Source organism: Salvelinus namaycush, chromosome 17, assembly GCF_016432855.1.
Source record: "Salvelinus namaycush isolate Seneca chromosome 17, SaNama_1.0, whole genome shotgun sequence".
NCBI lineage: Eukaryota > Metazoa > Chordata > Actinopteri > Salmoniformes > Salmonidae > Salvelinus > Salvelinus namaycush.
In genome coordinates, this window is record NC_052323.1 from 5,690,014 (window position 1) to 5,705,161 (window position 15,148).

Here is a 15,148-nt window from a genome sequence, read left to right on the forward strand (position 1 = left end):
ACTAGTTAGGACGGACATGTATGAAGGTACTGGGATCACAATAGAAACAGTGATAGACTGGGACATAAGACATGTGTACGTCGTGCTTGGGGAAGAAAACAGAGAGCAGGCGAGTGATTGTTGGTGACAACTCTCTGGGGTAGTCATTCCATTACCTTTATATCCTATCTTGACTGCTCCTATTACCATTGAAGAGAGGGGAAACATTTGCAAAAGAAAATTACTTCTGTCTTGCAGGAAAATCTAGACTGACAAACATTATCTGAGTGTAGCATACAAGGAGAAATAAAGAGCTGAACCGATGGCAGAAAAATAGATGCACTTGACAACATGGTATGCAATACTTTGTGACGCTTAAAAACAGCATGGTTGACACATTGCGACTCTGAAACTGTTGAGGGAAGGAAAGTTATCTGCTCACACCATTTACAGGGGGGGGGGTTTACATTTTCAGTCTGACGTTTTTTTTTGTATATTGATACGAAACAGAAAGGAGCGAGAAAGACTGGAAAGTACATTACCTGATACTCTTGAATCCAGAGCTTGTCGGATAAGAGGAAAGGAGGGGCCGACCGAAAGACAGAGACAAGTAAAAAGAGGTGTAGAGAAGTGTTATTACAGAGGTAACATGCACAGGTAGCATGACAAGGAAACGACTCATTCGTTTGAACTATGAATGTTTCACAGTTATGTGTGTTAAGGTGCTGTTGAGCAAACGTTCAGGCTTGCCTGATAAGCTACATTGCCATCCCAGTAGTGGCATGCTTTCATTCATAACAACATACAACCATGTATTGAAGTAAATAACAATGTACAGTACATTCACATAGAACATCTAAAAAACCTAGTTTATAACTGTACAGCTACAGCTGTTTACTGACAAACACATACCTGGAGATTTTATGCTGTATTTTTTAGTGTTGTCTGAATAGCATTATAGTGTGAACTTGTGCATTCTGTTACACCATCTATCCAGCTATAACTAACCACATCTTTACCATTCAAGAGACATGTAGCTTATTGCCCTTCAAGTACACATCCAGAAGTACTTCAGCTTATTGTCATCCCAGTACACATACATATGCTCTGGTACATCAGCTATACATTACAACTATCAGTGTATTGGCCATTCACGTGTCATGTGCCTTATTGTCCTGCCAGGACACACACTGTATACGAGCATTTCAACCACTTCATGATTGGAACAAACAAAGCGTGTCAGAGAATTCCCAGGAACACTTGAATGAAAAGAAACACGTTAATAGTAAACATCAGAAGGGGGAAAAAAACGAATGGAAAGTAAAGCAAGAGCGGTGCCTAAGCCTCCCAGATAAAAACAGGACCGCAATGTGACTGACAATAGCTCGTCCAGGGACGCGGTCTATTCCAGCCCCTTCGCCAGGGTCTCGCCATGTAATGTGATTAAAGGTGCTTTGTGTGAATAGAAGTTATTCAGAAAGCCTTGGAAAAAAAGGAACAAGCTCCTAGTTCCCGGCAAGAATGCCTGCCTATTCATCCCAGGCGCATCTACGGCTAGGAATTGGTTTCCCGATGGGGGTCTTAAACAGGGAGATGTTGAAAGGGATGGGATCTTAGATCTCATTGAGGAGGCAGAGATGAATAACATCAGGAATGCGACCCCTCCAATCACCCCGGCCCAATCTCATCTCTCTCTCCTCATTTCTAACCGCCAGTCAGCTTCCTTCTCTGGATGGGACAACTGCTGACGAAAGTCTTGTTCATACGCAATTAGGGTTCAAGAGTTTGAAGATCCGGGGTCTTCGTTTCAACGAGAGGATGATGTTACCGAGTGGGTTTGGGTGACACAGGGTGGAACGGTACATGATGCGCCACGGCAACAGTTTAACTGTCACCTTTTTTGACAGGAGCAGCGTGTCCAGGAAGTTGAAGTCACAGGTCAAGGGGAAGCAACCTCACAGTGCTCATTATCTCGATTAATGCACAGCGAAGCTGTCATCTTGAAGATGGGCTATTCCAGTGAGACAAAGCTGAATAAGACCATAGTCCTGGCTGGCCCTCATTTCCCTTAATACCTGCCCTTAGTGAAGTGGTAGTATAAGAGGTAGGATTCGATATGTAGATCGAAGAGCATGCCAAATCCATTGCCATTGGGAAAGAGAAAATTGGGGATGTCAGGTGTCAAGGATAGTCAGAGTGAAATGGAATGGGAAAGAGGGTTAGGGGTACCAGGGATAGGGTCAGTTCCATCTAAGTCCCCTGGCAAGTCATGAATCGAATTGAAGTTCAATTGGGAAATTCCATACTCAATTCAGCAGAGGAATTGACCTGGAATTGACCCCATCTCTGTACAATACTATTCAAGTGGTAAATATATTTTGAGGACTTAGTCAAACCTGTATGTTATGCAATAAATATAGCTGTAGAAAATGCTTACTTTATACTTCTTTATTACATAATGCAAAATTGGACTGAGAGGAGCCAAATTCCCACCAAGCTCATCAACTTTGTCGACTGCATTCAAGATACTGTTGAAATAAACTCTTGGGCATATTCAGGAGCATCAGTGGATATTTAATCGTTACATTATTGCCTCCTTATACTGGTTCTCTACTGAGTGTGGGTGGAGGATAACTGCTAATCTGCATTGGGTAATCTACCAGTTATGAATGGCTTTACAGTGGGGAGAACAAGTATTTGATACACTGCCGATTTTGCAGGTTTTCCTACTTACAAAGCATGTAGAGGTCTGTAATTTTCATAGGTACACTTCAACTGTGAGAGACGGAATCAAAAATCCAGAAAATCACATTGTATGATTTTTAAGTAATTCATTTGCATTTTATTGCATGACATAAGTATTTGATATATCAGAAAAGTAGAACTTAATATTTGGTACAGAAACCTGCAATTACAGAGATCATACGTTTCCTGTAGTTCTTGACCAGGTTTGCACACACTGCAGCAGGGATTTTGGCCCAATCCTCCATACACACCTTCTCCAGATCCTTCAGGTTTCGGGGCTGTCGCTGGGCAATACGGACTTTCAGCTCCCTCCAAAGATTTTCTATTGGGTTCAGGTCTGGAGACTGGCTAGGCCACTCCAGGACCTTGAGATGCTTCTTACGGAGCAACTCCTTAGTTGCCCTGGCTGTGTGTTTCGGGTCGTTGTCATGCTGGAAGACCCAGCCACGACCCATCTTCAATGCTCTTACTGAGGGAAGGAGGTTGTTGGCCAAGATCTCGCGATACATGGCCCCATCCATCCTCCCCTGAATACGGTGCAGTCGTCCTGTCCCCTTTGCAGAAAAGCATCCCCAAAAAATGATGTTTCCACCTCCATGCTTCACGGTTGGGATGGTGTTCTTGGGGTTGTACTCATCCTTCTTCTTCCTCCAAACACGGCGAGTGGAGTTTAGACCAAAACGCTCTATTTTTGTCTCATCAGACCACATGACCTTCTCCCATTCCTCCTCTGGATCATCCAGATGGTCATTGGCAAACTTCAGACGGGCCTGGACATGCGCTGGCTTGAGCAGGGGGACCTTGCGTGCGCTGCAGGATTTTAATCCATGACAGCGTAGTGTGTTACTAATGGTTTTCTTTGAGACTGTGGTCCCAGCTCTCTTCAGGTCATTGACCAGGTCCTGCCGTGTAGTTCTGGGCTGATCCCTCACCTTCCTCATGATCATTGATGCCCCACGAGGTGAGATCTTGCATGGAGCCCCAGACCGAGGGTGATTGACCGTCATCTTGAACTTCTTCCATTTTCTAATAATTGCGCCAACAGTTGTTGCCTTCTCACCAAGCTGCTTGCCTATTGTCCTGTAGCCCATCCCAGCCTTGTGCAGGTCTACAATTTTATCCCTGATGTCCTTACACAGCTCTCTGGTCTTGGCCATTGTGGAGAGGTTGGAGTCTGTTTGATTGAGTGTGTGGACAGGTGTCTTTTATACAGGTAACGAGTTCAATCAGGTGCAGTTAATACAGGTAATGAGTGGAGAACAGGAGGGCTTCTTAAAGAAAAACTAACAGGTCTGTGAGAGACGGAATTCTTACTGGTTGGTAGGTGATTAAATACTTATGTCATGCAATAAAATGCAAATGAATTACTTAAAAATCATACAATGTGATTTTCTGGATTTTTGTTTTAGATTCCGTCTCTCACAGTTGAAGTGTACCTATGATAAAAAATTACAGACCTCTACATGCTTTGTAAGTAGGAAAACCTGCAAAATCGGCAGTGTATCAAATACTTGTTCTCCCCACTGTACATGTCAGTACGACTTACCAATAGTGCAGTGCTCTCCTGTCCAGCCCTGGTGACAGTCACATTTGCCTTCTCGGCAGACACCATGATCTGTACAGCGTGGGTGACAGTCCCTCTGGTCGCACTCTGAGCCTGCCGATCCTTCCTCACAATGACACGTCCCACTGACACATGCTCCGTGGGGGCCGCAGTCCACCGTGCACGCCTCTGACACACACGCAACCAAAAATAGAGTCGTCCATCATACACTGGACAGACTGGTTCTATAGTTATGTACAGTAATTTACACCTATAGCACATATATGGACATAGGGGGGACTTTCGACCTGAGTTAGCCACGCGTAAATTGAGCGTAATTTCTTTTTATGCTCTTTTCTCTCTACGCGTATTCTGACTTTAAACTTAAGTATGAGAATAGCATGGTATTCCCACAAATTCTACAGATAGACCATATTCTGACCTTTACTTAATTCTTTCTTTACGCGTGATGAATAAGGTTGAGGAGCCTGTCCGGTTCCAGATGGAACAACATCTACTTTCCTTTCTTATTTTTATCTTATTTTTTTTATTTTTTTTTTACAAATTAATAAGAGCTAGGTAAATGAGTAAGCTGTTTGAATAAGGGGATTGTAAATAGAAATTCCAATTGCTTTATATCTACTGTACCTTATGACCAATGTGAAAACCAGTCATATGGCAGCAAACTGAAGCATATCAACATATCACCTTTTCCACAGTTAAGTTCATGAAACGCCGGCCTTATAAGTAGCAGGGATGGAATTTGGAGACCCAAGCTATAGGCTTCTGTAGCAATGTGCAACAGTATAGCACTAAACCTACCGAGTTGATTTATGATTTCTATAATGTTTTAATTATATCCCCAGACTTTTCACTGTACTTTTTTCAATTTTTATTGTGTTAAACGTTAGCCACTATCGGTAGCCACTGTCAGTTATACACACACACATTCATAACGTCACGTTAGAGTTAGTTTCCTTACATTTTGCATCATTCCATTATATCGTTAGTTTACCTTTCTTTCCTCTGTCACATTCGTGTGGTTGTTCTGAAGATCGCTAGCAATAGTGGATCATATTAGGCTAAGGTATTACAAGTTGTGCAATAATTAGGGATCATTATGGAACTCAGACCATAACGCAGCAGTTTAAACCTGGAGTCTGGAGCACAGTTCACGACGACTAGACCATTGTCATCACACTTCCATGATTAGTGAGGATTATTAGTGTAGATTCATAGGGATACTATTCAAGCCCAATTATACACTTTTCTGACCTTCCAATATTTAATGGATTGAATGATTGAATATGGCAACTTTCAGGATGAATCAAACTACTGTATTTTTTATTTGCCAATTTATTTCCTGCATAAAGGCTTCTCAAGCTTTTTTTTTATTGTTCATGAATACTTTCCTAACCCTAAATAATATACAATACCAGAGTATTTTTTTTATCTACCAGTTCGAGCTGAAAAGGAGATGACTGTCACGCCCTGACCATAGAGAGCTTTTTATTCTCTATGTTGGTTAGGTCAGGGTGTGATTAAGGGTGGGTTATCTAGGTGAATTATATTTCTATGTTGGCCTGGTATGGTTCCCAATCAGAGGCAGCTGTTTATTGTTGTCTCTGATTGGGGATCATATTTAGGTAGCCATTTCCCCATTGTGCTTTGTGGGATCTTGTCTAGGTATAGTTGCCTCTGAGCACTACTCTGAGCACTACTCTGAGCACTACTCTGAGCACTACTCTGAGCACTAGTGTGCGCACTAGCACTTGTTCGCTCGCTTTTTTGTTCTTTAAGTTTCTCTTCCAAATAAAAGGATGGAAACATACCACGCTGCATCTTGGTCCACTCCTTATAACCCTCCGCAAGGCAATCAAATAAGCTAAGTGCCAGTATAGAGGCAAAGTAGAGTCGCAATTCAACAGCTCAGACACAAGAGGTATGTGGCAGGGTCTACAGTCAATCATGGATTACAAAAAGAAAACCAGCCCCGTCGCGGACCAGGATGTCTTGCTCCCAGACAGACTAAATAACTTTTTTGCTCGCTTTGAGGACAATACAGTGCCACTGACACGGCCCGCTACCAAAACCTGCGGGCTCTCCTTCACTGCAGCCGAGGTGAGTAAAACATTTAAACGTGTTAACCCTCGCAAGGCTGCAGGCCCAGACGGCATTCCCAGACGCGTCCTCAGAACATGCGCAGACCAGCTGGCTGGTGTGTTTACGGACATATTCAATCAATCCTTATCCCTGTCTGCTGTTCCCACATGCTTAAAGAGGGCCACCATTGTTCCTGTTCCCAAGAAAGCTAAGGTAACTGAGCTAAACGACTACCGCCCCGTAGCACTCACTTCCGTCATCATGAAGTGCTTTGAGAGACTAGTCAAGGACCATATCACCTCCACCCTACCAGACACCCTAGACCCACTCCAATTTGCTTACCGACCCAATAGGTCCACAGACGACGCAATCGCAACCACACTGCACACTGCCCTAACCCATCTGGACAAGAGGAATACCTATGTGAGAATGCTGTTCATCGACTACAGCTCAGCATTTAACACCATAGTACCCTCCAAACTCGTCATCAAGCTCGAGACCCTGGATCTCGACCCCGCCCTGTGCAACTGGGTACTGGACTTTCTGACGGGCCGCCCCCAGGTGGTGAGGGTAGGTAACAACATCTCCACCCCGCTGATCCTCAACACTGGGGCCCCGCAAGGGTGCGTTCTGAGCCCTCTCCTGTACTCCCTGTTCACCCACGACTGCGTGGCCATGCACGCCTCCAACTCAATCATCAAGTTTGTGGATGACACTACAGTGGTAGGCTTGATTACCAACAACGACGAGACGGCCTACAGGGAGGAGGTGAGGGCCCTCGGAGTGTGGTGTCAGGAAAATAACCTCACACTCAACGTCAACAAAACAAAGGAGATGATTGTGGACTTCAGGAAACAGCAGAGGGAGCACCCCCCTATCCACATCGACGGGACAGTAGTGGAGAGGGTAGTAAGTTTTAAGTTCCTCGGCGTACACATCACGGACAAACTGAATTGGTCCACCCACACAGACAGCGTTGTGAAGAAGGCGCAGCAGCGCCTCTTCAACCTCAGGAGGCTGAAGAAATTCGGCTTGTCACCAAAAGCACTCACAAACTTCTACAGATGCACAATCGAGAGCATCCTGTCGGGCTGTATCACCGCCTGGTATGGCAACTGCTCCGCCCACAACCGTAAGGCTCTCCAGAGGGTAGTGAGGCTGCCTGTTCACCCCGCTATCATCCAGAAGGCGAGGTCACTATCTCAAGGCCATCAGACTGTTAAACAGCCACCACTAACATTTAGTGGCTGCTGCCAACATACTGACTCAACTCCAGCCACTTTAATAATGGGAATTGATGGAAATGTATGTAAAAATGTATCACTAGCCACTTCAAACAATGCCACTTAATATAATGTTTACATACCCTACATTACTCATCTCATATGTATATATATATATATACTGTACTCTATATCATCTACTGCATCTTGCCACCTTTATGTAATACATGTATCACTAGCCACTTTAAACTATGCCACTTTATGTTTATATACCCTACATTACTCATCTCATATGTATATACTGTACTCTATACCATCTACTGCATCTTGCCTATGCCGTTCTGTACCATCACTCATTCATATATCTTTATGTACATATTCTTTATCCCTTTACACTTGTGTGTGTATAAGGTAGTATTTGTGGAATTGTTAGGTGAGATTACTCGTTGGTTATTACTGCATTGTCGGAACTGGAAGCACAAGCATTTCGCTACACTCGCATTAACATCTGCTAACCATGTGTATGTGACAAATAACATTTGATTTGATAATGATCGTGACAGAATGTGTGTATTTACATGGCTTTATTTAATTTAACACTACTATTCTGAACCGTTCTCTCCAAATATTCTATTGAGTCCGTCGAGAGAATTCTAATTAAAGAGGTACACCAAATTTGCAGGGATGCTTTAGATACATATACTGAAAACCCTATTGAAAGAAAATACCACGAGAAAATCTGTTGGCCAGCAAGTGGCAGGGTTTTTAGCACGCAAGGGAACCATGCCTGCAAAGCCCATTCCTGCATAAGGTAAGTCTGAATACCAACTACTGGGTGTGTAAAGGTGTGTGTAGGAAATACGTACAGTCTGAATCGGGCCCATTGTGAATAATCCCTTCTTTGTGGTTCCATTTCTGCAGTCAGTGTTTTATGATTCAGCTGGGTAACTAATCTTTACATATTGATAGAATAAAGAAGCGCAAAGCCTGCGCTTTTCTGTTCAGATGTGAACAACACATTTTCCTGAGCCCCCCTACTCCAAAAAATATAAAATGTGCTTTATCTGTTGTTGCTTCATTTTCATTTATTTAACTGGCAGAGCAGACTAAACAAGGCTTGCATGTTGGCCGTCAGGTATTATCCAGGCTGCATCACATCCGGCCGTGATTGGTAGTCCCAAAGGGACTCCCAATAGAATAAGACCAAATACTAAAACAGATGGCTCTGTGTAGTCAGGCGGCAGGCCTAATGTGGGTGAGAAACTCTAATTACTGAATTCACAGGTAGTAGGAGACCCACGGTGAGTGCTCCAGCCACTGGCATGCCATAATCCACACTAAAAGCTCTATTCTATTCTTGAGGGAAAACCACATGAAATCATGAAAGGAATGGCTTATTTACAGGAACTGACCCAGTACTGCCTTCAGAGGCTCCAGAACACGTTCAAATGTCACCACAGCATCGTGTTCAGATGGCAAGAACAGACTTCGTCAGGTTTTTAAAAAGTTACTCTAAGTAGGCTACCGGTGAACGTTTGTGACTTTAAACAAATCATTTGTGAGTAAATCTAGGAAGATATCAACACAAATCTATTCCAACTACCACCCGTGTGAATATCCTGAGGGTTAACATGTCAAGGATACAGTGCCCTTAGAAAGTATTCACACCCCTTTACTTTCTCCAAAAATGTTTGTTACAGCTTGAATTCAAAATGTGTTAATCTCAGTGTATGTATTCAAACCCTTTGCTATGGCAAGCCTAAATAAGTTCAGGAGTAAAAATGTGCTTAACAAATCACATAAGTTGCATAGACTCATTCTGTATTCAATAATAGAGGTTACCAAAAATGTTGAATGACTACCCCATCTCTGTACCCCACACATACAATTACTTTTAAGGTTCCTCAATCGCGTAGTGAATTTCAAGCACAGATTCAACCAAAAAGATCAGGGAGGTATTTCAATGGCTCGCAAAGAAGGGCACCTATTGGTAGATGTGTACAAATAAACAAAAGCAGAGGCTGAATATGCCTTTGAGCATGGTGAAGTTATTAATTAGGCTTTGGATGGTGTATCAATATACCCAGTCACTACAAAGATACAGGCGCCCTTCCTAATTCAGTTGCCGGAGAGGAAGGAAACTGTTCAGTGATTTGACCATGAGGCCAATTGTGATTTAAAAAAAGTTACAGAGTTTAATGGTTGTGATATACATTTTTGGGTGATGGGATCAACAACATTGTAGTTACTCCACAATCTCTACAGAATAAAAAAATATTTTAAAAACATGCATCGTGTTTGCAACAAGGCATTAAAGTAATACTGCAAAAAATGTTGCAAAGAAATTAAGCGTTATGTTTGGGAAAAATCCAACACAACACAGCATTGAGTACCACTCTTCATATTTTCAAGCATGGTGGTGGCTGCATTATGTTATGGGATTGCTTGTTATCGGCAAGGACTAGGGAGTTTTTTTTAGGATAAAAAGAAACGGAGTACACCTAAGCACTGGCAAAATCCTATAGGAAAACCTGGTTCAGTTTTCTTTCCAACAGACACTGGGAGACAAATTCACCTTTCAGCAGGACAATAACCTAAAAGACACGGCCAAATATACACTGCAGTTGCTTACCAAGATGACATTGAATGTTCCTGAGTGGTCTAGTTACAGTTTTTACTTAAATCAACTTGAAACTATGCCAAGATTTAAATGGCTTTCTAGCAATGATCAGCAACCAACTTGACAGAGCTTGAATAATTTAAAAAATAATAATAGGAACATATTGAACAATCCAGGTGTGCAAAGTTCTTAGACTTACCCAAAAAGACTCGCCGTTATTAGTTTTTTTATGTTACATAAATTAACATTAAAATATTTTGTGTCAGAAGGCACTGTACAACATTTAAATGTTTTACTGTTGTTCGCTTACAAGCGAAACCATCACCCACTCTCTTTTGCACATTTTTAAGATATTAGTTTAATCTCCCTCTGAATGGAGTTTTCTTCGATTGAGAACCCTTGGTGGGTCTCTAATTAATGCTTAGACGACACTTCAGAATATTAACCATGCCTCTGGAGGGGGAGCGTTCGATTACAAAGCCCCCCCCCCCCCCCAAAGAATCCATATAATCTATTTTTCATTAGCGCAAATGTGTTTATCTCCTTTTAGCACGCCCCTGACTCTGGCGTGATGTCGGTGGTCGATCTATGCCACACCGCTTGTTAATTAAAGTTAATTTGATTGAAGTCGAACTGCTGAGATAATTAAGAGAAACCTCGATTACTACCCAAGTGGGCAAATAAGAGTTTGGATTTCTGCTTAAGCTAAAATTGCTCCCTTCAATGTATTGTTTTACATCGACCAGCAATGGATGTTTCACATTGTGAAAGAGGGACTCTGTGTCCTGATATTCTATAGCTTTTTTACAGTATAACAAATGGCTTTACTTTGAATGTTGTCTGAAAGTGAATAAATTGAGACACAATTTCCAGTTTCTCAAAACACCCATTCCTTTTTCCTCCCTGCAGTGCAGGTTCTCGGCTCATCCGTCATTTCAGACTTACAGTAAACCCTCTTATGCAAAAAATCCTTTGGATTTCAATCGCACAATCAAGTTAATGTGTTGCTTAAGTAATCTTACCTCTGGATTGTTACAAACCCAGTAGGTTCTAATTGGATGGTACTCAATTAGGGTCGCCAACTGTGAACTGCAGATGCAGGGACTAATTCTGCACTGCGATTAAACTGAACCAAACGACCCCATTCTAGAGAAAGACATTGAACATGAATCACCTGGTCCTTTAAGCAAAGGAACCGATTACTAAAACCAAAGCACAGCCCTTAAACTGGAAAAGTACCTACAAATAAATTGTTTAAAATATTCCTCATATTAATGAGGACCATCATCCTTTTCCTCAATGGAGGAGCCTCCTCTACATCACACATAACAAAACACAAAGCCAGACAGCTAAACCTAATGAAGAGTAAGAGAGCGTTGTCTGACCTACAGAGCAGTCGGAGCCTGTCCAGTTAGCCTCACAGATGCAGGTTCCCGTCTCGGTGTGGAAAGTTCCGTGGCTGGAGCACTGTTCAGGACACGTGCTTCTCAGGATCGCACAGCCCATTCCGCCCCAGCCCGGGTTACAGTGGCATTCACCGTGGTGGCAGGCTCCGTGGCCTGAGCAGGTCGGGTCCAGACAGTCCACTAGGGAAACACGGGGAAAACAGGGGAAAGGAAAGGAGATGGATCAAGTACTGTGTATGGGATGATTTTTTATTTACATTTTTTTACCTTTATTTAACTAGACAAGTCAGTTAAGAACAAATTCTTATTTAAAATGACGGCCTACTGTCAGTGGGTTAAATGCCTTGTTCAGGAGAAGAACAAATGTTTTTTACCTTGTCAGCTCTGGGATTTGATCCAGCAACCGTTCAGTTACTGGTCTAACCACTAGCCTACTTGCCACCCCAATCAAGGCCGAATGAAATAAACTAATAAACATGTGAAAATGTTCCATAGCCACCTTATTACTAGTGCAGACGTTCAAGCTAACACATACACCATATATACAAAGGTATGTGGACAACCCTTCAAATAAGTGGATTCAGCTATTTCAGCCAAACCCATTGCTGCCAGGTGTATAAAATCAAACACACAGAGATGCGATCTCCATAGAGAAACATTGGCAGTAGAATGGCCTTACTGAAGAGCTCAGTAACTTTCAACGTGGCACCGCCATAGGATGCCGCCTTTCCAACAAGTCAGTTCGTCAAATGTCTGCCCTGCTAAAGCTGCACTGGTCAACTGTAAGTGCTGTTAATGTGACGTGGAAACGTCTAGGATCAACAACGGCTCAGCTGCAAAGTGGTAGGCCACACAAGCTCACAGAACGGGAGCGCTAAGCACTGAAGCACGTAGCACGTAAAAATCGTCTGTCCTTGGTTGTAACACTCACTACAGAGATCCAAACTGCCTCTGGAAGCAACGTCAGCACAATAACTATCAGTCAGGAGCTTCATGAAATGGGTTTCCATGGCTTAGCAGTCACACACAAGCATAAGATCACCATGCGCAATGCCAAGCGTCGGCTGGAGTGGTGTAAAGCTCGCTGCCATTGGACTCTGGAGTAGTGGAAACGCATTGTCTGGAGTGATGAATCCCTCTTCACCATCTGGCATTCCGACGGACTAATCTGGGTTTGGTAGATGCCAGGAGAACGCTTCCTCCCCCAATGCATAGTGCCAATAGTTTGGTGGTGGAGGAATAATGGTCTGGGGCTGTTGTTCATGGTTCGGGCTAGGCCCCTGAGTTCCAGTGGAGGGAAATCTTAATGCTACAGCATACAATGACATTCTAGACGATTCTGTGCATCCAACTTTGTGGCAACAGTTTGGGGAAGTTCCTGTTTCAGCATGACAATGCCCCCATGCACAAAGCAAGGTTCATACAGAAATGTTTGTCGAGATCGGTTTGGAAGAACTTTACTGGCCTGCACCTCAACCCCATCGAACACCTTTGAATTGGAACGCCGACTGCGAGCCAGGCCTAATCGCCCAACATCAGTGCCCGTCCTCACTAATGCTCTTGGCTGAATGGAATCAAGTCCCCGCAGCACTGTTCCAACATCTAGTGGAACGTCTTCGCAGAAGAATGGAGGCACTTGTAGCAGCAAAGGAGGGACAAACTCCATATTAATGCCCATGATTTTGGAATGACATGTTCGAGCAGGTGTCCACATACTTTTGGTTATGTAGTCTATATTGATCTCAGCGACTTATATGATAAGCACCAAATTATTCTCAATAAGGCAAGATAGTTAGTTCCACAATAGCACTTGTGTCCTTTCTCTCTTAATTCACTTCACAATGTGCGCAAAGAAATATTTAATTACTCCCTCGATTCAATAATATCTTACACGTCAGGTCACTGAGCTGCAGATGTAAATCTGACAAGTTAATTGCCTCTGTCTGATTATGGATCAATGAAGTTAAAAATAATTGAACAGGGGGAGAAAAGATGGAGGAAAAAGCAAGAGGTACTTTCGACAAAAACGAGAAATGGACTAGCACAGGTTTTGTGTACTGGAGTGCACTGAACCAATCACATTGGATGGACAATCCCGAATCAATTCCAATCCATAGCTGTTGTATCTAAATGGTTAGAGGGAGCTAATGCATGCAAAGTATCAATGGGGAACACAATGAATTATCTGCTTGGTGAAGTTGAAAAGAGCAATTGTTTCAGCTGTCTATGTCGCTGACCGGCTGGGAAATCAAACGGCGACACTACATATCCCTGTGGTGTACCTTGGTGACAGTTGCTTCCCTTGTGGCCGGCATTGCACACACAGTTACCCGTCACGCAGATCCCATGGCCGCCACATTGGGGGTCCACACACTGAGTAGCGGGCACATCACACTCTGTGCCCTTCCATCCACTGTAGCATTGACAGCGCCCCCTGGTGTACTGGCCATTGCCACTGCATAGGATGGGACAGGCAGCTGTGGTGGAAAGTAATAAGGTTATTAAAAGTATATATGGCAATTTCCGGTAAAGTATATTATCCAATTTTGTAGATATAGTGTTGATACAACCAAAACATCAACACATCTATCATTATCTGGCCATGCTACAATGGACATAAGTACAACACTTTCTCTCCAAAGATTTTATCTGAACCATTAGCCCTAACCCTGACCTTTAGCCTAAACCTAACCCTAAAATTCAGAACAAATATCACATGCACATGGAACATTCTGACATTATAGCCAATATTTGTCCTTTGAAACATGGCCATTCATTGATTGTGACATCAATACACGGATTAGGAATGTGGCAAGAGAACATATATACCTCTTGAGCAGTGTGGTCCACTGAACCTTGGGAAACAGTGACAGGAGCCCGACACACATTCACCGTTTCCATAACAGTTGTGTGAGCACTCCATAACTGACTCTGTTGGGACAGACATTTTTTTTCTAGAATTACACCAGCCATTAGATATCATACCTCTAAAATGTAGCCACCACATTTGTATTACATCATCCAATATCAACACAATGGATACTTGTATTGGATTTCCTATCACTACTATGTTGTCACATACTACGCCATCTTATACAGCTACTGCATACCACAATTCCACTCAGTCAATGTTATACATGTACGGCAGTGGAGGTTGCTGAGGAGAGGACGGCTCATAATAATGGCCAGAATGGAGTGAATGAAGTGGTATCAAACATGGTTTTCACTTGTTTGATTTACACTATTCCAGCCATTCCACTCCGTTTCAGCCATTATTAGGAGCCTCCATTGATGTACAGTATATGTAGCTTGGTAAAGTTGGAGTTGGAAGTTTACATGCACTTAGGTTGGAGTCATTAAAACTAGTTTTTCAACCACTCCACAAATTTCTTGTTAACAAACTATAGTTTTAGCAAGTCAGTTAGGACATCTACTTTGTGCATGACACAAGTCATTTTTCCAACAATTGTTTGGACAGATTATTTCACTTATAATTCACTGTATCACAATTTCAGTGGGTCAGAAGTTT

At 42.8% G+C, this 15,148-nt stretch overlaps 1 protein-coding gene across 1 annotated transcript in view; it reads right to left on the reverse strand.

Moving 5' to 3' along the window:
• The window catches only part of LOC120061875 (teneurin-3-like), a 178,857-nt gene that overhangs the window by 48,593 nt on the left and 115,116 nt on the right, over positions 1-15,148 (reverse strand). The window contains exons 8-11 of the mRNA XM_039011653.1: positions 14,449-14,550; positions 13,902-14,096; positions 11,599-11,799; positions 4,271-4,456 (exon numbers count right to left, since the gene is read on the reverse strand). Of these exons, the coding sequence (XP_038867581.1) occupies positions 4,271-4,456; positions 11,599-11,799; positions 13,902-14,096; positions 14,449-14,550 (684 nt within the window). The remainder of the gene's footprint in view (positions 1-4,270; positions 4,457-11,598; positions 11,800-13,901; positions 14,097-14,448; positions 14,551-15,148) is intronic.